Source organism: Peromyscus eremicus, chromosome 2 (genome assembly GCF_949786415.1).
Source record: "Peromyscus eremicus chromosome 2, PerEre_H2_v1, whole genome shotgun sequence".
In the NCBI taxonomy this organism is placed as follows: domain Eukaryota; kingdom Metazoa; phylum Chordata; class Mammalia; order Rodentia; family Cricetidae; genus Peromyscus; species Peromyscus eremicus.
This window is the reverse complement of record NC_081417.1, coordinates 163,907,529-163,930,151: the sequence shown is the minus strand read 5'-3', so window position 1 is coordinate 163,930,151 and position 22,623 is coordinate 163,907,529. Positions and strand designations below refer to the sequence as shown.

Sequence of the window (22,623 nt, the reverse complement as noted above, 5' to 3'; positions counted from 1 at the left end):
CTCGAATCTTAAAAGGTCTTACAATAAAAAACCTGGTGCCAGATATTGGGGTAAATGCTGAAAGACCAGAGAGACAAAGGAACAAGCCACTGCCAACACATTTCACCAACTCCACGAATCCTCTGATTGAAAGCCTTACCCGAAAGACTCCAGCTGAAAAAGCCTTCAGTTCCTGTCTCCTCACGCCTTATATATACATTTCTCTGCCCAGCCATCACTTCCTGTCTCAACCTTCCTAATGCTGGGATTAAAGGCATGTGACTCCCAAGTACTGGGATTAAAGGTGTGTGCCACCATTGCCTGGCTCTGTTTCTCTCCTAGACTGAATCAATCTCATGTAGTCCAGGGTGGCTTTGAACTCACAGAGATCCAGACGGACCTCTGCCTCCCGAATGCTAGGATTAAAGGTGTGTGCCACCACTGCCTGGCATCTGTTTAATCTAGTGGCTTGTTCTGTTTTCTGATCTTCAGGCAAATTTTATTAGGGTACACAATAGATCACCAATGTCCTGTTAGTATAAAGCCAGTGGTCAGCCCTTCATCCTGCTCATTCCCACTGTAGTGATAGCCTGTACCTTCTACATGCCCAACTCGTCCAGAAGCCTATCTCCTCCCTCAGGCCATCCAGCCCAGACCCTGGCCTCAGTCTGCCACCTCTATCTATACCTGCCTGGCATGTGCTTTGAAGCCTGTCCTGGGGTCACAGACTTCTCCCTGGCCAGGATGAGGTAGAACCAGGCCCTACCGTGCAGGCCTGAGTTAGAAAAGGACTCTCCCTGCTCTGCAAGAATTTTGGTCCTGTTTTTGGTGGCCTGGGTGTCAGAATCCCTGGAGTCCATTCTGTATAAGAAGGAGAATCCAAAAGCAAAGGGCAGAGTTGTGACTCAAGATGCTAGGCATGGAAACTTTCCCCACAGACACCCAATACGTGGCCAAAATTCATTGTTTCCCCTCCCCCCAGCCAGGTGACCCTGGGGAGGGGATGAGGACAGGGATATTTGAGGCCTAGATGCCTGTCCACCCCTGCCACCCCATGGTCTTGGTGACACATAAGGCCATCTGTGATCAGGCCTGTGCCAGGTTGGTAGGAGTCTTGGCGTCAGGGGCACCAAGCCCTGGAACAGGTGGCCCACTGCAGGTGGGCACAGGCAGGAGGAGTTGGCTAGCCTAACTTGTCTTCATAGCATCCTGTATTGGGCCAGGTGTCCTGCCAGTTTGGGATGGGCCTTCTTCTCCCTGAGTATGGACCTGGCAGGAAGCTGGGCCCAGGCTTTGGTCCACATTGGTCTTGATACACAAAGGCCTGTTTGGGAAACCAGGGACAATACATCCAAGGGAATCGGGGAACTCAAAGTGGGGACCCTCCCAGGATCTCCAGCAAAGACCGACCTGAAGGTGCCCCCTCAGCCCTCCCTATCTGTTCCATGGCAACTCTCAAATGTCGGGGGCCATGTGCTCAGCTCCACAGCTAAAAAGGGAGCTGCTTAGCTTAGCCAGACTCGGGCCACTAACCCAGTCTCACTTAGGCAAACCGGGTTTCTCATGCTTCCTGGGTCCTGTGCTGGCTCTTGCAAGCTGCCTGTTCACCCCCTGTTCACCTTCTGTCAACCCAGTCCTGAATCCCAGAGGATTTCAAGTGTCCGTGACCAGTGGGCAGTCTGTCCCCAACACTCAAGTTTATTCTCTTACCTGCCTAGTCTCAGGCTCTGCCTCCCCTTCCCATCTTGGCTCCTCCTGCGAGTGGGCCCTGATCCAGCAGCTGCTCCTCAGTGGAAACCGTTCCACACTGGCTACTTAAAGGAAAATATAGATCCCCAGATCTCTGCCTGCCTGGTGAGCTGGGAGGGAGCTAGCTGTCCCAGGCTCTTGAGGAACTAGAGGTGACTGCCTCTAGAGAGGGAAACAAAGGGTACCTTCACTCCAGTCCTTCCCCCTGCAGCTGTACTACCAAAATGAGAGGGACCAGGAACACGGCTGTGCGGGCATCCAAATCTACGTACTTTGTGTCTATGGTGGGATATAGAGGTTTCTTGTCCTTGGGACACTTGTCTCTGTTCTAGCATGTGTACATGTGTGCACTGTGTATGCATGTGCAGGGCAGTAGATTGGAGAAGGGACCAAGGACATCTGCAGGCCCTGGGGCAGTCCTTTGTGCCCACCCCCTACCCTTGGGGAGAGGCTCAGACCCAGATGGATTTGTCAGGCAGAGCAACAAGGCCTAGAACATCTGGGAAGGCCAGGCCACAAGATTCAGAGGAAGATCCTGTGTGCTGTGTCTCACTCTGGCCTTGGACACATGGGGCTCCCGCTTGAGGCAGGGTTCACCGCAGCAAGAACCTCACCCTGCCGCCTTTATGGGATAGACATGTGGTCCACATCTCAATTTCCTGTTTCTATGGAGGAACAGCTCCAGTAAGAGGCTCTGGTGGGCAGAGCAACGGTGGTACGCCTTTAATCCCAGCACTAGGGAGACAGAGACATGCATATCTCTGAGTTCGAGGCAAACCTGGTCTACAGAGATAGTTCCAGGTCAGCCAAGGCTAGACAGAAGAACTCTGTATGGGGGGTGGGGGGTGGAGCGGGGAGCTCTAGTGGTTGAGGAAGTTGCCCCATCAAGTACTGGAGGCACCATCGGCCTTCCCCACAGGGTTGGTTCCCCTGCAGCCCTAGTTACCGAGGTCCCAATGGCAGCCCGGCTAGAATCTCCTATTAATAGTGCCTGGTGGCCTGAGCTGGAAGCTCAAGGTCTCTCAGACAAGGGGTTGTCCTCCACCCCAGCATCAGGGAAGGAAAGCCCCGTGGAGTTCACAACCTCTCCAGTGCGGTGTTCACCTACAAAACAGGTTTCTGGCTTCGTGCGGCCGCCTCCAACACACCCCCGGGAGGGGGTAACCATCGCGCCCTTCAACTTCCCACGTTCCCGCCCCTTCGGACCAGCGGGGACGGCCGTAGTCCGTAGCCCCGCTAGGCTCCCGCTGGCCCAGGATGAACGGACCCGGAGACGCCTGCTGCGCGGAAGCACGACCGCGCGGAACTTCCTGCTGTCCAACCGCGGCCTCAGACTGCGGGACCATTTCTGGACGGACACCAAGTCCCGGCAGCTCCCAAAGCTTGGGCTACCAGCCTAGGCAGGGCAGGCGCCGCCTACCAGCCGCGCGGCCTCCGCCCCGCCCCGCCCCGCCTCGCATGCGCTTCCCTTCCCCCGCCCGCCTCGGATTCCGACGGGTTGGGCCTGGGGCTTCCGGCTGCTAGAGAGAGCACAGCCCTGCGGGACCAGCCCGGCGCCGCCCCGCGCGCAACCCGACTTCCTGCAGCGTCGGGCCCCGGGGACTCCCGGCCAGAGTCCAGGCCCTCAGTCGGACGTTCATGATTGGCCTCGGAATGCGAGTTCGTGGTCTAGGCAGAGAGGGTCGCGCCCTGACGGGAAGATTCCCGCCAACCCTGCCATGGGGTGCAGCCTATGTGCTAAGACGGGGTCTGGTCGCCTTAAGCAAATGCCTGCTGCCGCCCTTAGTCACATCACTGGCCCCAGTGAGGGTCCTTCCCAGAGCCTCCCCTCCAAGCCAGCAGGATCCCACGACTGGAGCTCATATTCGTGGAGGTTTTGTTGCCTCTTTGCCGTCGGGATCCTCCCGGCACATGCCACGGGAGCAGTGAATCCCAAGTTACACTTGTCCCCACACTAGGATCCTTGTTCCTTTCCCACTTCGCCCGATCAGAGGGATTGTGTAGAGCCCTACCCAGCCCATAGCCAGGTCCCTTTCACCAGCTCTGAGTCCCTCCTTTTAAAATCACTGCCTTGCCCTGTAGGGTACTGTCCAGTCCCTAACCCAGAACCAGAAGAGCACTTGTTGGAAGCAGTCTCTAGGGTCCCAGGCCAAGCCCGCAGGGCTTCTTTTGCCAGCACCTGACTGCTTCCACAGAAACTGGTCCTTTACAGTTCTCACAAAGAATTGTCCCAAGAAACTCTTGGAAGATCAAGTCAGCCTCCACTTGCTGAGGTCCCTGGGAGGTGGCCCTGGATCTTTGGACAGGAGTGAGGAACAATGGTTGAGTTAAGGTGTGATTCTTAAAGTTTATCCTAGGAGCACCTCTGGCTGACAGCTGGGAACAGCACACCCTGAATTGGTCTAGCTCCACCCCTAACCCCACCTCCACCCAGCACAAAGCACTGGGCCCTTGACCTACAGCCCAGGATCCCCTTCCAGTAGAGGGGTACTGCAGCTCTGTGCTTGGGCCCCTCACTAGTGTGGTTGACTCAGAAGCCAAGGTTCAGGAGCCTGGAGTGGGTCTGTCCTCCTGTGCCCTCAGCTTGTACTAGGTCACCGCAGGAGGGAGGACCCAGACTCAGGCTGCAAACCTGAGGCCTCTGTGGACAAAGATGGGAGAGAGCGGCACCATCCTTATTGCCACGGGGATGGATACAGAAGGCAGCAGGGCCTGCGGCTAACTGGCCTTAGGACTGAGGTCTAACACAGTTGGCCAAATCCTACCAAAGCTTTGGTGGGCATGGACAACTTGGGTGATAGTCTTCATGTGCCTGGCATGGCAACCGGGCAGCCTGTCTGCTCCTTAGAGAGATAGGCTTCATTTTATGTCAAGAAGCGCCTGGACAAGGCCACCCGTACACTCTTCTGTTCCCCATTGCACTGTCTGGTTCCTGAAGGCTCCTCAGTCCCTTCCCCACCTGGCCTCCACACTAAGCCTGAATCTCCCTGCCCTCCCCAGGGTCTCTTCCCTCTGGCTGAGACGCTGCTTGAGGCTGTTCTTGCCCCAAGGAAATCTGAGCAGAAAGGAGCAGACCTGCTAGCCACCACTGGAAATTGTCTCCTGGGTAGTGAGTGGTCTTGTTGGGGGTAGGCCTGGGGACTACCATAATGCTATCCAGGATCAAGGGCTCCCAGTGAACTGGCAGGATTGGCCAGGCCGTGTAGGAACCGGTCTGGCAGGCTTGGCTCTGGAACCTCCAGGAAGCCCTAGCTGGGAGGGGCCCAGGCTGAGCACAGCTGGCCTCACACCCGCCTGGCACCAAGACCAGGCAACCTGCCGGGGCTGTAGACAGGGCTTGGGGAGGCCTCCCCAGAGTGTCCTGAGTGACCAGCCTGGCCAGTGAGAGAGGCTGGGAGGAGCTATGGCCACTTAGCCCAACAGGCCCAGGGTGAGGGCGGCACACACCAGGCAGGCCAGCCTAGTTCCAGGCTGAGTCCTAGTCATGCTGTCCTCTGCTGACCCCAGAGTGTGTGTCCCAGGTGGCCTGGAGGGCCAGCTCTCTGAGGTGCCTCTGGATGCTTGGGTGAGGGGCAGGCAGCTCTCCTTCCCGAGTTGTTCTCCTTCCTCTTTTTCTCAGACCTGTCTCCTTGCCTCCTTTTTTCCTTCCTTGATTGTCTCCTCCCTCTCCTACTTCCCATCCCTGTCTCCCTCTCTATCTTTGTATCTTAAACATGCACATTTGACAGTGCCCTGCCTTGGTGCTCCGTATCTCATTATCTGTTAAGTGAATGATGGGCAGACCAACAGTTTCCTCCCTAGAGGAGTCAGAGGTTAGAAGATATTACAAAGGAGAAAGGCTTTGTCTCATGTTGAAGCTTCTCCCTGTGCTGGGGTTGAGAGGGTGGTTCATGCACTCTAACTTGTCCCCCTGCCAGTCCCCAAGTGACGACAGCATGTCTGGAGTGTTTAGGGATCCAAGAGCTACTGGTTCCCAGGGAGGAACCCAGAGGTTCTGTCACACTCCTGCAGGGTCTCCGAGCAGTCCATGGTTTCTGCCAGGCTCATCTATGTCAGTCAGAGAGGGGGCTGACTCAATATGGTTCGTGTCAGAGTGCTGCTGCTCACAAAGCCATGGAGCCCAACCACCTGGTCCTTCCCACCCACAGAAGGGAATCTACCCAGACAGGACAGAAGCTACGGCTGTTATTGTGCTAGGCATCGGGCCTCTGGATAGACGTGAGGCCACCATATTCTCAGAGCTATGGCCAGACCTGTATTCACTTACCTTAGCCACAGGCTCAAGTTTCCCAATGGTGGGTACCCAGATCAAGATAGGGCAGCTGGGGTACAGTCACTCCCTGGACATGTGCTCCTACTGGGCTACCACCCCAGTCTGACTATCATAGAAGAAGGGATCCCACAGGGAACAAATCTGGAGTGGGGGTTACTGGATGGCAGAGCCTGAGTTGTAGGAGCTACACCCTTAGTCACCTTTGGAAATGACTCCTCCCAACCCCAGGATAGTGAAGGACCCTCAGGATGGGATCCCCAGGCTTCAGTACTGCCCAAGAGGTCAGCTTGACCATGCTGTTGTCTAGTGAAGTCTTGGGGCTTGAGTGGCCTGTGGGCTGGAGGTCAGCCTCTCCAGGGGCAGGGCACTAAAGAGTTGTAAGCTGTGTACTCTGCAGTTCTTGCACTGGGCTAGGCTGGATGCTCAATCCCCTCAAGCAGGTGTCTATACCTAAGACCTGTCCTGATGAACTCATTTGTATTTATGCATATATGTGTAGGAGCACATATGTGCAAGTGTGTGTGGAGGTCAGAGGACAATCTTGAGTGTCATTGCTGAGGTTCTGTTCCTCAGGCACATTCACCTTGTTTAGAGGCATGATCCCTCACTAGACTGGAATGTGCCAAGTAGGCCAGCCACCTCCCCAGAGCTGTCTGGGATTACAAGTGTGAACCACTTGGCCTTTTTTTTTGGGGGGGGGAGGGTGACATTTTTATATTTTTGGTTTTTTGAGACAGGGTTTCTCTGTGTAACCTTGGCAGTCCTGTAACATGCTCTGTAAACTAGGCTGATCAAGCTCAGAGATCTGGCTGCCTTTGCCTCCCTAGTGCTGGGATTAAGAGGTGTGTGCCACAACTTTCCAGTGGGGAGGGAGGGGCTTTTTACTTTTTTATGAGTTCTGGAGATCAAACTCAGGTCCTCCTGCTTCAAGGCAAGCATATTACCAATGAGCTTTCTCCTCTATCCTGAATTTATTTTTTTGCTCTTCTTGTTTATAGATAGGGTCTGTCTGTATAGCCAAGGCTGGACTTGAATGCACAATGATCCTCCCAAGTGCTGGGATTATATACCACAGGCTTGGCTCTATAACTCTTCTTGGGTGTTCAAATTTCATATGCCTGGACCACTTGGCTAGGGCAGGGTGGAGGTGGAGCTATAGACAAAAGCATCTGCTCCTGTTCCTGTCCTGATCTCACAGAGGGCCAGGCCAGGCCCAGGGACCACAGTTTTCAGGAGACCAGCATTTGCTGGTGCAGATATTCTTGGCCAGAAGAGGCAGTGTCTGTCTGGGTACCATGGCTACCCCTGACGTCCTGAGACAAGGATAAGAAGTCAGTGTGACCTCTCAGATCCTCAAAGGCCCCATCAGGAAGCTAGGGCAGGGGAGGCAGGGGTCTTGCCTGGACCACTAGACCCTGATCATCTGGCAGGTTTGCTGACAACTGTGTAGATGGGTAGGCTGGAGCTGTCTGTTTGCAGAGGGTCTGTGATGGAAAGTGGCCCCACCTGGCCTCCCTTGACGGGATAGGCCTGATGTCTGCAGAAAGCCACTGTGGCACAAGACCTGCCCGCCATATCCCACACAGAGTAGTGACTGTGAGTTTCCTGATGAGGGTTTTGTGACTTTAAAAGCTGAGCATGCTTTTGGGGAATTAAATACCAAAGGACGCCTGACGATGGGCTGGAAAACGGCAGCTGCTGCTGTTCATTCCCAGCGATTTTCCTTCCTAAATTGAAACATCATTTTCTTTGTTTTTCTTTTGACAGAAATGTGGTTTCATCTTGAGGAGGAGAAAGGAGCTACAGAATGTTGTACTGTGTCTGAAGGGCAGACTCAGGAAGTGATGCTCAGAAGTAGTTTGAGAGATAGGCAGAGGGTGGGTCCAAAGACCTCCTATGACCTGGTGAAAGGTGCTTGTGAACTGAGGCACCTTTGGGTCACTGGTGTCAGAAACCCAGGCTCACCTCAGCCTCAGGCTCTGCATGGTGCACAGGAGGGCTGAGAACTGTGGGTTCAGCTCTGAGGTCCATCACTGCATCCAAACCAAGGCCACTGACCTTGACTGGGGCTTTGGGAATACAGAGAGGGTAGTCACCTGTCTTGCTCCTATGATTTCTTGGAGAGTCACTGGCTTAGTGTCTCATGTTCCAGGGCTTTAGAGGCACAGTGTCTCTCTAGACGGGCTGCAGTGCCACAGGGGCAGGGCAAAGAGGGCATGGGGGCCTGTGGAGCAGTAATCTGCCCCAAGTGTCCCGTGGGGAAGTCCCAGGCAACATGCAGCGGCTATTCCTGAGGACATTGCTATTGTATTGGGGGCAGACTTGGCATGTGTCATCAGGGCAGACGCTGAGCTCTGATGCCCCTTCCTGTGGCTTAATTTCTTCAGGAAAGAGGGAGCAGTTGGCCAGGTAAGAGGGTAGGCTGTGCTGGCAAGTGACTAGGGTAACCCAGGAGGGGATGGGCCAGGATGAGGCAGTGCCATGTCCTGCACTGCCCAGCTGGGTCCACATATGGACCAGTAGGCCCAGCCAGCTAAGGGTTGACAGCCACAGTTCTGAAGCCAGGAAGTGGGGGTTTCTGCAACGGAGTAAGCCCTCCCAGGGACGCCTTCTGTGTGGGCTAATGGCCAGCTGCTCTTGGCCTCCTCAGCAGCCAGTGTGCCCCTTAATAGCAATTGTGAGATTCTCTCCAACTACCCTATCTTTCCAATGCTGGAGAGGACTAGGCAAGAAAGCCTCTTCACTTTGCAGTGCCGTGGGAATCTGACCTGAGGTTGGCCATGCTGAGTGGCAAAGTTGCCCCCAGTCTCTGCCTTCACAGAAATCTAATGCAGACCTCCATGGGCCTGGGAATAGTGTAGGTAAGTCAGATATGAGGGTTCTCAAAGGGCACAGGGGCACTGAGTCCCTTCCTGTATCCCACAGAACTCCAACTCAGCTCAGGACTAAGGCCCAGGGCCTGCTGGAAGGGGCCCCATGAACGTGCTACTCAAAGTTGGTATGGAGAGTTTTATTGAAGTCAGTAGCTGTGGGGCTCATGTGAGCCAGCTCCCAACTCCCAGGCTGTGGTCCCTGGGGGAGGCAGCATGAACCTCCATTCAAGGGAGGGTGACCTTCCCTTGAGGGTGTTACTGGCTCCTTTATATCCACAGGAAAGGAGTGGTTTCTAGCTTAGAGCTTCTGGGTGATCTTCAGGGACATGGGGCCACTGGCTGTCCCTCTTTGCCAAGACTCGCAAGTGTTTGAAGGTGGTGGGCAGCCTATGGCCCAGGAATGGAGGAGTAGTCACATCACAGACCATGACCACGTACTCCCCTGTGAGGATGGGGAGGGATATCTCAGGCTAGTATGGCCACTAGAGCCCAGGCTCCTCACCATCCCTTGGGTATCTCAGCCTGTCGTCTCTTCCTGCCACTGTTTTCTCAGGCTCCCTACATTAGGACCCTGGGCCAGACTGCCATCCTGAGGCTGGGTGTTTGTGTTTGGGGCAGAGAAACCAGCTTTTCAGACCCAGGCATCCTAGAGATTGAAGTAAGTGGTGGTGTTGGGAGAGAACAGATGTGTGGACAGCCCTCAGGGTCAACCCACAGAGACCCCTGCTCCCAACTGCTAATTAGGCCACGTGGTTGAGTCTTTTTGTAAATACTTGTCTACACTGTTTTTGGAGAAAATACATTCATGTTCTCTAAATGTTTAAGAAATAGCGGGGACTCTGAAGGTTTGAGGTGCTTGGTGGGGTCCTGAGGCCCAGGGGGGCCGGGGGAGGGAAAGCCTGGGGGCTGGGGGAGAGAAAGCCTGGGGGAATGGGGGAGGGAAAGCCTGGAGGAGGGAAAGCCTAGGGGTGGGAAAGCCTGGGGGGCTGGGGGAGGGAAAGCCTGGGGGAATGGGGGAGGGAAAGCCTGGGGGAGGGAAAGCCTGGGGGGCTGGGGGAGAGAAAGCACTTTTCCTTTCCACAGTCTGTAAACTGTCTGGAGAGCTTCAAAGTTGAAGAAACCATAAAAAAGAAAATAAGAAATAACAAAAAGGAAAGTTGCCATAGAAACGGCCCTCTCTCCCTCCCCTGAGCCCGCTGGGGCTGGCACCAGAGTGTGGAAAAAGCTCCTTGGCTGGCCCAGGCTCACACCAGGAATGTGGCCACAGCTGAAACTGGGCTGGAGCAGGCTCCCACCACCAAGCGCAGCAGAGCCCAGCCGAGTGACATTCCAGCCACTGAGCAAGCGGTTACCCTCCATTCTGGCTAAGCTGAGGGTTATGCCTTCCTGGACAGGATGAGAGAGCCTGGGGGCTGGAGGAGTGTGCTTGGCCTTGGGTCAGTTTCTTCAGAGAAACTGGCTCTAGGAGGCCCATGAGCTGGGGCTGGGATACTTGGGGAGGGGGACGCATATTCCACCAGTAAAGCACAGGCAACAGGCCAGCGTCTCTGGCAGCTGGAAGAAAAGCCCTGCATAGCGACGCCACAGTGTTCCCAAGCAGCCCATCTCTAGGCGGTCCCAGGAACATGCAGCTGCACCAGGCTTGGCCAAGGGTGCTGGCCTGGGGAGCCAGTGTGAGCTCACGGCCATGGCCGCAGAACCAGGCCACAGGCCTGATCTGACCCTGTTCCTGGGGCCTGTCCCCATCAGATGCAGAAGACTGGCATGAGAAGAGCTGGCTGGTGTGTGCACTGACACCACATTGTTCAGGTGTGGGCTCGGAGCCTACTTACTGTCCCCCAGGCCAGCTCTTGCCGAGGGGCTTGGCTGTCACCTGGCCTTACCCAGTGTGGAGCCCTCAGTCCCTGGAGCTACCACACAACTATAAATCAGGCCTAGAGTTCTGCTGATTTCTTAGGCTTCCCATGACCCTATGTGAGAAGGGTCTGGATCACGCAGCCTATTGACCTCCCATCAGGATCCCAGAGATGCCGGAACAAGGGTTACGTTTTTGGGCCAGGCAGATGAGCACCCATGTCAGCTGCCCAGAGCTTGGGCACTTTTAGGGCATGGAACTGTCTAGAGAAATAATTTCAGTCCTGTGTTCTGAGGAAGTAAAGGCTTTGGCTTCTCTGGCTCTCTGGCATAGAGAGGAGGGCCCAGGCTTGACCACTGCCCCAAAGCTGAGAGCAACTTTACAAGAGGAGCTTCTGGCCAAAGGCCTCCTGCCCAAGCCCAGCTTTGGCACTGCCCAGGCCCTAGGACTATCACAGCTCTGAAGAAGCCCTGGACCAATGACCCTTTTCCCAAGCCTAGGGCTCTGCTGGCTGACACCTTAGAGCCCAAAGATTCCTCTTACTGTCTAAGGGGGGTGTCAGGTAGACCAACAGGCAGGGATTCTGTGCTAGGGCACATGAGGGTCTGAGAGTCTGAGACTCATGGCCACTTTGTGGTCCCCATACCCTTCAGGTCCAGCTGCTGATGGCCTCATTGTGGTCTGGTCCTTTGCCAGTTCAGGCACTACCTTGGCAGCTACTCTTCTGAAATGGTGAGGAGGACCCACACCTCCCACCCCTACCACACTTAGTTACCCAAGGTCCCTAACTTACTCAGCTCCTTCCTTTCTGGAACATTCTTATTACCTGTGAATCTTCCTGGCTGCCTCACAGCCTTGGCCCCTGTTCATAAAGCCTGGAAGTCGCTTGTGATTTTTCCTCTACTCACAGTCCACACACCTCCATCCACCTCTAGGATACCTGGGCATCTGCCTCCCCCCACCACCACCACAGGCCTGTATCGGCAGGAAGCAGCATCTATCCCCCAGACACTGTTTGCCTCTGCCTTTGTCAGTACAGTGATGGGCTTCTTTGTGGTCCACACCAAAATGCCTACCTAGATATGCAGATGTCGATGGTTCTACTGTGGTCCCATCAGGCCTGTGGGGAGAAGAGGAGGAACCCCTGAGTATTCTGCCCAGTCCTCTTTGGGTGTCGATTTCACCCAAACCAAGGCCAGCAGTTCTGGGGCAGATGCTGGGCCCCAGGACAGCAGAGCCTGGTGGCCCCCATGTGTCCTGCCTTCTCTAAGGCTCCCCTGTCTTCCAAGGCTGTATGCTCACATCCCCAGGCTCTGGTTGTGGTGCCTACTCTGAGAGCTCTCTCAAGCAGCCCATTCCTGGCTCTCTGCCCTCTAGGCCCCACCGATAGAGCTCTGTCTGATGCTTCATAATCCCAGAACTGCTGGGCAGGTGTGTAACAACCACACCATGACCCTGGACAGTCTTGCCTCCTCAGAACCAAGGTATAGCTTTTGGGATGCAAGAGGTTCTCATACCCAGCCTAGCACATGGGGAGGAGTAAGGAGCTGGTCTAAGAACAGCTGAGGTCTGGGCCTGCTTGAAGGTTGCCAAGGAATACATCCATCTTTCAGAAAGAAGTGACTCAAGGGGCTGGGGAGATGGCTTAGTCGGTAAAGCCGTTGTTTTGTAAGCACAAGGACCCAAGTTCAATCCCTAGTAAAATGTCAGATATGGTGGCATGCGTTTGTAACCCCAGCACTGGGGAGGTGGAGGCAGGAGGACCCCTGGAGCTTGCTGGCCATCCAGTCTAGCCTAATTGGTGAGCTCCAGGCCAATGAGAGACCTTGTCTCAAAGGAGGTGGACAGTGCTCCTGAGGATGGCATCCAAGGTTGTCCACTGGTTTACATACACACTAAAAGAGATGTGACGAGGCTGAGGCACCCATGTGATCCCTCAAAAAACAAAGGCCAGTATCACCTGGGAGACTCCAGAGTGGGAGAAAAAGGACAAAGGTAGAAAAAGGTCCCATTCTGGAACCCCTTATCCAGAGGCTCTGCTCTGGCTCCTGTGCCTGAGAGATGGAGACCTTAACACATCTGGGATCGAGGCCAGGTGTCTACATGGGGCCAGCATCCTCACCCTCCCATCAGGAAAGAGAAGAGGCTGAAAACCCAAGTCATTCAGAGACCCAAACCCAGGATGTGCCAGAGGGCCCCATTTTGCCCTTAACCAGTGAAGGTTAAGAGACCTTCACTGCTGCCCACAGGATCCATGAGAAACCTGAGGGGTTCCCAATGTAGGTACAGCCCGTTTCTCACATGCTTCAGACTTAAGCCCAAGTCCTACATGGGGCCCAGGGCCCACACCCTCAGGCTCTGAAAACAGCCAATGAGGGCTGGTCCAGCTTTTGAGACACACCCCGAAGAAGGACCAGCTGCCCGGGTGGGTCATCTGAGGAGGACCTGGCAAGGCCCTGATGAATGTGGCCAGTACACGTGGCAAAATGGGGCCCTCTGGCACATCCTGGGTTTGGGTCTCTGAATGACTTGGGTTTTCAGCCTCTTCTCTTTCCTGATGGGAGGGTGAGGATGCTGGCCCCATGTAGACACCTGGCCTCAATCCCAGATGTGTTAAGCTGGGCTGCATGCTGAATGATGGGTCTCTATGGACGGACGGGGAGGAGCCTCAAAACTCCAGCCACTTGGGTCTCCTCCCTGGCCCTGGCCCTCCAATCTGGGGCAGTTGATTTTCTGTCACTAGTAGCCCAAGGTGGAGAACAGCCAATGCAGATCTTGGGACGGTGTGGAGGGTCCCTGTCCAGGTGGGGCTTAAGTGACCAGCAGATTCTGATCCCTTGACAAACTTAAAGACCACATGCCTGGTTTAGGTGATAAAAAATTAAAGACAAAAGACTTTAAAATGACTTCATTTTAAGTAGGGAAAACGGCCTAGGCTGGGCGCCAAGAGTACCTTAAAGGGGAAGAGATAAATAATTTAGCAGCAGGAATAACTAGAGTCTGTCAGGCTGCCAGCTTTAAGAGAAATAAAGGGGGTTACAAGAATCCTGAGAGTTCCACGAGTTTTTAGAGAGCCCCAGGGCTTTGAGGAGGCCAGACACAGCCAGGCAGGAGCTGGCGTCAGAGCTGGTGGTTAACTGGGCAGTGAAGGAAGACATGTGTTGGTCAGGCCTGAGGCCAGGTCTCAAGGAGACCTGAGAAATGGTCTGAGAGAAGTGGGCCACTCTATGGTACTTGGTAGCTGTGTGAGGGAAAGGTTCCCACTGGTCCCAAAGTCATGGGTTGGGTAAGAACAGTATGTGCAGGGTGGGCTCAGCAGGAGACTCAGACCAGCTGAGGAGACAGTGTTGCCAACCCTGGGCAGGGAGGGGCCCCAAGCTGGGCTGGCATCCTGAGTAAACCTGGAAGCCCCTCCATTCTTCATGACCTCCTCTAAGAGTTTTTTTCAGTTTTTCTTTCACTCTTTTGAGACAGGGTCTCATGTATCGTGGGCTAGCTTTGAACTGGTGATATAGCCAAGGATGGTTTTGAACTCATCCTCCAGCCTCCACCTCCAGAGCGCTGGGATTGTATGTGTACACCAGCTCAGTTTGTGGGATGCCAAGCACTGAACCCAGGACTATGTGCATGCTAGGCAAGTATGCTACCAACTGAGCTACACCTCTAAATCTCTGTTTTGAAATGAGGCCATGGGCTAGAGAAATGGCTCAGAGGTTAAGAGCACTGGCTGCTCTTCCAGAGGACCCGGGTTCAATTCCCAGCAACCACATGATGCCTCATAACCATCCGTAATGAGATCTGGTGCCCTCTTCTGGCCTGCAGGGATACATGCTGTATACATAATAAATAAATAAATTTTTTGAAAGATTTATTTATTTATTTATTATGTATACAGTGTTATGTCTGCAGGCCAGAAGAGGGCACCAGATCACATTACGGATGGTTGTGAGCCACCATGTGGTTGCTGGGAATTGAACTCGGGACCTCTGGAAGAGCAGTCAGTGCTCTTAACCTCTGAGCCATCTCTCCAGCCCAATAAATAAATAAATCTTAAAAAAAAAAAAAAGAAGAAAAGAAAAAGGAAAAAGAAAACAAGAAAAGAAAGAACTGAGGTCATGCAGCCCAAGTTGGCCTGGAATACTGAATGCTGGGATATCAGGAATGCTCCATCATGCCTGGCTTCTTCATGGTTTTAGGATTGGGACTCCTGGTGTGAATTCTTATTTCCATCTTTTTGTTTTGTTTTGTTGTTATTTGAGACAGGGTTTCTCTGTGCAGCTTTGCGCCTTTCCTGGATCTCGCTCCGTAGCCCAGGCTGGCCTCGAACTCACAGAGATCCGCCTGCTTCTGCCTCCCGAGTGCTGGGATTAAAGGTGTGTGCCACCACTGCCTGGCTTCCATCAAAAATTTTAAAAGTTTAGCCAGGCGGTGGTGGCACACACCTTTAATCCCAGCACTCGGGAGGCAGAAGCAGGCGGATCTCTGTGAGTTCGAGGCCAGCCTGGTCTACGGAGCGAGATCCAGGAAAGGCGCAAAGCTGCACAGAGAAACCCTGTCTCGAAAAACCAAAAAAAAAGTTTGCCTTAATGAAAAAGTTTGGCAGTGGTGTTGCACACTTTTAATCCCAGCACTTGGGAGGCAGAGGCAGGTAGATCTCATGAGTTTGAGGCCAGCCTGGTCTACTGAGTAAGTTTCAGGACAGCCAGAAATACACACAGAGAAACCATGTCCAGAAAAACCAAAATCCACCCTCATTCTCCGCCCCCTGCCCCCACGAACGTTTGAATCCCAGCATTTGGAAGGTGAAGGCATGAAAATTAGGAGTTCAAAGCCAGCCTGGGCAACCTGAAGCCCTGTCTAAAAATCAAACGAGGCTGGTAGTGGGTGAAAGCATTTGCTGCACAAGCCTGACTGACAACCCTTGGATCCCATGATGGAAAGAGAACTGACTTCTAAAACTTGTCCTTTGACCTCCACACTCATGCCATGGCATGTGCCCACATTCACACTCATATCACACATATACAATAATAGTAGTAGTAGTAATAATAATTTTTTTTAAAAGCTCAACACAACACAAGCTTGGCCATCATTTACTGTTCCCACTTGCTCTCTCCCCTTTTAGGGTCTAGCTCCCTGTGTACTCTGCTTATCTCATCTCTCTCAACTCTTGGGATGATCTGAAGGCCATCTCCAGGTGGGCACCACTTCTCTTTTTCAAGGTTCCTCCACTCCTCAGGAAGGTTTTCACTTTGGATGGGTTGGTTTCATCCCTGCCAACTTCTGGACTATTTTGCAGATGTGTGCCACCCAGGTCCTTACACATATCGGGTCCATGTTCTTGACGGAACTGAGCCCCGCTGGTCCCTGCACGTTTGACCTGACTTCTTAGAGCCGCCCAGGACTCTGCGTGTCCCTTACACTTTCCTAGCGACCACTGAGTCCAGTTGCAGCTGTCCTCATGCTCTTGTCAGTGGCTCTCCTCTCTCCCATCTCATTTCTTTGGTTTTGATTGAATTTGAATTTTCTTCTCTCTCTCCCTGTCCCTCTCTCCACCCCACTCCCTTTTCCGAGACAAGTTTCTCTGTGTAGCCCTGGTTGTCTTGGAACTCGAGCTGTAGACCAGGCTGGTCTTGAACACAGAGACCCACCTGCCTCTGCCTCCCAAACGCTGGCATTAACCACGTTCAACACCACTGCCCAGCTGAACTTTTTCCTCATTTTGGGCTGTATTTCCCTGTGTCCTTTGTTTGATTGCTGACTTATTTAGTAGTGTGGTGGTAGAGCATAGGGCCTCCAGAGTGCTAACACTCCTTGCTGAGCTGTACCCTCAGCCCTTCCCAAACTTTCATCAGACCCCAGACACTATGAATTGTGCCCTGTTGAGGTCTTTATGTTGTGTCCATTGAAATGTTTTGATGGTTACTTGCTTAGAGATGGTGCCTTCCATCTGGGTTTTGTTTTCAGGGCTTCTTGGGTGTGGCTTAAATTCAGGTTAATTATTCTGAACTACTAAGAGAACCTGCCAGTACCCTGTGTATTTTGAGGTCTCCAGCTAGGTGTCTCCACCTTGCATACCAGTGACTGTCTTGGTCTGGACATACTGACCTTGGCTCAACTGACTGACTCTGAGGCTCACTTTTTCTTTTTAGTTTTTTACAACAGGATTTCTCTGTGTAGCCTTGGCTGTCCTGGAACTCTCTGTAGACCAGGCTGGCCTCAAACTCAGAGATCTGCCTGTCTCTGCCTCTCTTGAGCTGGGGTTAAAGGTGTGTGCCACCTTACCCAGCTATGGGGCTCACTCTTTACCTTTTCCCAGGCTCCCAGCTCCATCTCCTCCCCTCAGGAGACTCACAGAGTTGTTGGGGTTCCCTTCCCAGCACTGCATCCTGGAGGCTCACTGTGATTGTTTTCCCCCTTTGGGCTCCCTACCCTCCCTTGACTTTCAGTGGCTCTCATATCTTTCTCTGGTTTTTAACTGCTTCTTTATTTTTGAGGGGACAAGTCCCACCCCACATATTGTCTGGGCTGGAAGCAGAATCTGTTCCCACAACTACAGACCAACACCAGATGAGGGAGCCCAGCTTATACCAATTCACCTTCTGAGAGTCCAGCAGATGGGATGTGTGCCAGCTCTCAGTGAAGTCCAGGCTTGGAAACTGCTCCCAATCACCTGGCATGGTCCAAGGATGCAAGACTGAAGGCAAGTGTTTCTCAGCAAAGAGGAGAGCTCTGATGTTCGCTCCCAGGGGCCATTCAATGGGCATGCTCATGCTTGCCCAGAATTCTACTCTCAGCCAGAGAGGCTCAGCTTCTGAGAAGCCTGTTACAAGCTACAGGTCACAGATCCAGGGGTGTCTATGGAGCAGGGTTACTAGAAAGTATTCCTCTGGGCAGGAAGCCTCTGTCTTTCCTCTCAAGACCATGTGGGCTCTGTTGGAGAGCAAAGGTGTCAGAGGCACATGGAGGCTGTCAGTTTTGAAAAAACTGCTGGAAGGAGCCTGAGGCATGACAGGAGGCTGGTCCCAGGCTGACTAGACACACAGCATAGCCTCCTCCATACTCCTGACACCTGTTCCAGCAGCCTGAGACTCGGTGGGGCCTCACATGGGCTCTCAATCCTAGCTACTGCTGGATCTGCAGGGACACACTCCTGCTACCTACACTATCCTTGAACTTAGCATCAGTCAGTGTATTTGTGAAGGGCATTGTGGGGCTCTGTGGCTCACTAAGGAGTCACAGGCTTGTGTGGTGGGCTTGTATGAAGATCTCACAAAGGAGCAGAACAGCAGAACACACAGGTCATAGAAGTTCAGATAGCATGCCTTTCTACCCACCGCTGCATGGGCTTGGCCCTCTGTGGCTACAGATCAGTTTTTGCAAGCCTTGAAGGAGATCTGGGGTGCTAAAGTGGGTCTTGACTTGCCCTTTTTGCCTCTTGTGGTCCAGCTTATGAAACAGATACCCACCATCATCCTTGTTCCTAGTCTGGCCTCGTCAGGGGATCTGAAGTAGGGCCTGAGCCCAGTGAGCCTGAGGTGCTCTTGATTCCAGGCTAGAGGAAAGCAGGGGTGCAAGGTACAGGTTCCTAGGTCTCCGAAGAACCTATATGAACCTCCGGGTCAAGGTCAAGAGCCTGAGTAGATGCTTCTGTCCTGGGATTCTTAGGGTTGGATGCAGCCAAGCCCCTGCACTAACAGACCATGCTGGTTTAAAGAGCTTCTGAGTCAAGAGCTAACCAAGACACAAACTGGGAAAAACGGCCACTCCAGGGCAGCTCTCTGAAGAGCCAGGCCAGGCCACCCTTAGCATGAGCCCTCAGGGCTTCTGTAACCCCCTGGGACTCCAACTCAAAGTTCCAAAATTAGAACCAGCAGCCAAGTGTGTGTGTGTGTGTGTGTGTGTGTGTGTGTGTGTGTGTGTGTGTGTGTGATGCTGTCACTTTCTGAGTCTCCAAGGAGAGGAATAAGGGCCTGAGTGCTTGGCCAGTGACATTTGTGTTCCCACTGCCAGGGTGCTGATTCCAGTCCTGTGATCCCTTCTCCTGGACACGGGCCAGAGCAGGAACCTCAGCAAATAGGCTTGGTTGGCTCTGGGGTCACATTGCTATATGCCACTCCCATGAGGCCCCAAACAGAGGCTCAGCCAGGCTTCTGGGCAGCCATGGATAGGCTGTTTCTCAGGCCACAGAACAGGGGTTTGATGACTTCACCTTCCAGTGCTCTGTTCCACTTTGTTTGGTAGGGGTGCCTGTTCAGCGGGGGAAGGGTCCCATGTGAAGGAAGGGTTAAGGCTGCTGTCCTGTGTCCCATTCTGCCATGGGTCATTGTCCCAGCACTGGCAGGCGGGAAACAGCCTGCTGGGTGTGGGAGATTAGGGCTCCAGGATGCAGGCACATCCGAGGGCCAGCTGCTCCCTCCCAGCCCTCACACCTGTTTCAGTTTGTTACTCCTGCTTAGACAAGACAGGGCTCATTTTTCGGTCCTTAAAACTTTTTAGAGGAAGCTGGAAAGATGGCTTACCAGTTAGGAGCACTTGCTGTTCTTTCATGGGGCCAGAATTTGGTTCCCAACATCCACATCAGGTGCCTCACACCTGCCTATAACTCTAGTTCCAGAGGATGTGACGCCCTCTTCTGAACTATACCAGCGACCTCACACATGTTCATATACACAGACAGACAGACAGACAGACAGACAGACAGACACACACATTTAAAAAATACACTTCCTAAAGAAAGGAAGAGCCCAGGAATCCCTTCATTACTCCTGGCTTTCTGCACTCATTGCTCAGGTAAGCAGGTGAGGTGACAGAGGTCCATAATGGGCCTCAGGATCCCATGACACAACTCTTACTTCTTCATGTCCTTTCATTCCAGTGCCTACACAAGGGTCTAACCAGTCCAGGCTGCCCAGTCCCTCATCTCTGGAGTGCTCATCTTCCTCCCTGGGGCACTTCCATGTTTCCTGCAGCTATACTATGGGGGCTTCAACCCAGAGATAATGTGAAGCCCATCGCTCTGCACATGCCACTCAGCATCTGTCTCGCAGTCAGAAGAGAGCTCAGCCTCTAGGAGGGCACAGATGAGCTGCAAAAGAGCTGGGGAAGGGACCGGACTGTGCCTGTGGTGTCACAACCACATCTTGTGAGTCTCTGGGTCTATCAGAGACCATTCAAAATCATTTGAGTTCAAGGCCAGCCTAGTTTAGAATGAATTCCAGGACAGACAGACAGGTCTATGCAAAGAAACTCTGTCTCCAAAAAAAAAAAAAAAAAAAAAAAAAGGCAGCATTTTTTTCCTCCAGGATTCTCCCAGTATGGCTTGTAAGGGAAGCAGAGGGAAGGGGGCGAGGCGCCCAAAAGTACGTTCAGAATAAGCACCAGAATGAGCCAGGCATGCATCACTATGGATGGCATCAAGAGGCTGGGGGTCCAGCAGGGTGGGACTGAAGTGGGGCAGTGAGGAGCTACGAAACCACCTCCCTGTGTTGCATCCCCACCCCACGGCCTGGCGCCTCCTTCACTGGGTCTCATACACGTTGGTTGGGTGAAAGAACTGTGCTCTAAGCTGTGAGTCTGTGGGCTGCAGGCCTGGAGTGTGATGTCTCTCTGCTGGCTGCATGGCTGTCTCACTGGTTAGACCTTCTTGTTTGCCACAGTGCAGGGCTCAGTGCTACCCTGCACCATCAGGTTTCAAACTGGTGGTTGACTGGGTTCTTGCCCAAAATGTCTTGGTACACCAGTGGGCTATGGTAGAGGCTACTCACAGGGTTGTTCTTGTGAGGCAGCCTTGCCTACGGCATCATCTTGAAGCCCCAGGTTCAAGGCAAGAGGAAGCCTAGGAAGCTAGCATCTCCCTACCATGATGAGTGTTTGGTACTTCCTTCAGGGGGACGAAAGTCCAGTGTTAAGGGCACAGTGGCCACCTACGGCCAGCTCAGGAGGTTGTACAAGCTGCCAAACATCAACTATCTTTTCAAGTATATAAAAAAATTAATTGACTCCATCTGTGTTGGCCTAATGACTGATTAAATGACTAATCATGGAAGTCTTAATTAAAACCGTTTTTCTCAGAACTGAGGAGGGAGGAGAGGCTCTGATGGTCCCCAGCATGTGTCAGGCATTGGGTGAGTGGGTGAGAGACACCAATGTGCAATCAGGCCCAAGGTCATCTGCCAGGACTTCCCACATACATTACTGAGTGATTGGATATGTCTCAGCATCCTCACTGATTGAGTTTCAGGCAGTTGCATTTTTTCCATCTCAAAGCATGCCATTAGGGTTTCTGGGGGAAAAGTAACCAGAGACATTCTCTTATTGTATGGAATGTTCATGTGTGGCGGGACAAATTCACAGCCACACTTATTAAATCAAGTCCATCTTTTGCAGCTGACACGATTTCACATCGTGCAGAGACTGACAGGGCCCTTTGTCATGTAGTGAAATTCCATAACATGCTTGGAATGTCTCTGCAGGAATGCAGCAAGGGGCCCTGGCAGAAACATGTTCAATCCCAGGAAAGCTGGCAGGAGGAGCCTGCAGGACTTACCTATACTGCCTGCCTCTCTCTGCTGCTGGGGTGCACCCATCCATGATTGTTTCCTTCCTCGGAATAGTCTTGGTCTGGCTTTGAGTAGCCATGTATTCAGAGAGAGATCGGACTCTGAGAACATGAAAAACCTACTTACAGAATAAGAGGGATTCCTTTCCTACAGCCCAAGAACCCTACCTAGGACACACCTCTCCGTCATTCAGCCCTTCCGGCCTAGGCCCCAACCTCATCAGTATCACTAGCAGCATCATTGGAGTATGGAGGTCAAGAGCTCCATGCACTCAAGGACTGGACTCTGAACTTGCCTACAGGGCCCCATACAGGGCCCTGGATATAGTCGCTCTCTTCCTTTAACACCATGCACATAGTGATCAGGCCTGGTGAGCTTCCCACAGGCCCAGTGTCTGCTGGAGGGCAGAGGAGTGAGGCAGGCACCAACTGGGCCCACAGGACCTTGCTCATGTAGAGCTTGGTGCTGCTGAGATCTTATGGCTCCCTTCCCTACCAAAGCACCTGTTTTCAGGCAGCACAAAGGGACATTTTTGTAGTCAAATGAGAAGTTCCAGAATGACGCCTGCGAGTTCTAAGAGGCAAACAGGCTCTCCAAGTGCTGTACTCCTATGTAAATTAGACCCCATGTTCCCCTGCTCTGCTGTGAAATTACAGGATGGCATGTCACTCTCAATCTTTGCAGAGGTGGAGGAGCTTCTTCCCTACTCAGTCCTGTTGTCTGAAGCCTACAGATGACAGTAGTGACTGCTGATGCTGACTCTGACTCAGGCAAACCTAATCAATGAGACTGTCTCAGGTTTCAAGAATCGCCAGCTGGCGGCCAGGGTCAGTCTCGCCCCAGGACCTAGAAGCCCAGACTATTTTCTGCAGGCCACAGGGATAAGGGTATGGGTCCTGTGTGTACTGGATAGTTTTATGTCAACTTGACTCAAGCTAGAGTTAGCTGGAAGGTGGGAACCCTCTTTTGAGAAAACACCTCCAAAAAATCCAGCTGTAGGGCGTTTTCTTTTTTCTTTTGGTTTTTCAAGACAGGGTTTCTCTGTGTAACTCTGTCTGTCCTGGAACTCACTCTGTAGACCAGGGTAGCCTCAAACTCACAGAGATCCACCTGCCTCTGCCACTGCCCCCCCTTGCCCCTGGTGCTGGGAATAAAGGTGTGCACCACCACTGCCCAGTGGGCATTTTCTTAATTAGTGATTGATGGGGGAGGGCCCAGCCCATTGTGGGTTCTATAAGAAAGTAGGCTGAGCAAGCCATAGGGAGCAAGCCAGTAAGCAGCACCCTTCTATGACCTCTGCATCAGCTCCTGCCTCGACGTTCCTGTCCTGAC

At 53.0% G+C, this 22,623-nt stretch overlaps 1 protein-coding gene across 4 annotated transcripts in view; it reads right to left on the bottom strand.

Annotated features, from left to right (window-relative positions):
• Nucleotides 1-8,996: 8,996 nt before the first annotated feature.
• Morn1 (MORN repeat containing 1) overlaps nucleotides 8,997-22,623 on the bottom strand; it is a 60,064-nt gene continuing 46,437 nt past the window's right edge. For 3 of the 4 annotated variants that reach the window (XM_059255503.1, XM_059255502.1, XM_059255504.1), the window contains exons 13-14: nucleotides 11,806-11,849; nucleotides 8,997-9,316 (exon numbers count right to left, since the gene is read on the bottom strand). In XM_059255503.1, coding sequence (XP_059111486.1) covers nucleotides 9,168-9,316; nucleotides 11,806-11,849 — 193 coding nt within the window. In that variant the 3' untranslated portion in view covers nucleotides 8,997-9,167. The remainder of the gene's footprint in view (nucleotides 9,317-11,805; nucleotides 11,850-22,623) is intronic. The other variant, XM_059255505.1, reaches the window with a different exon arrangement.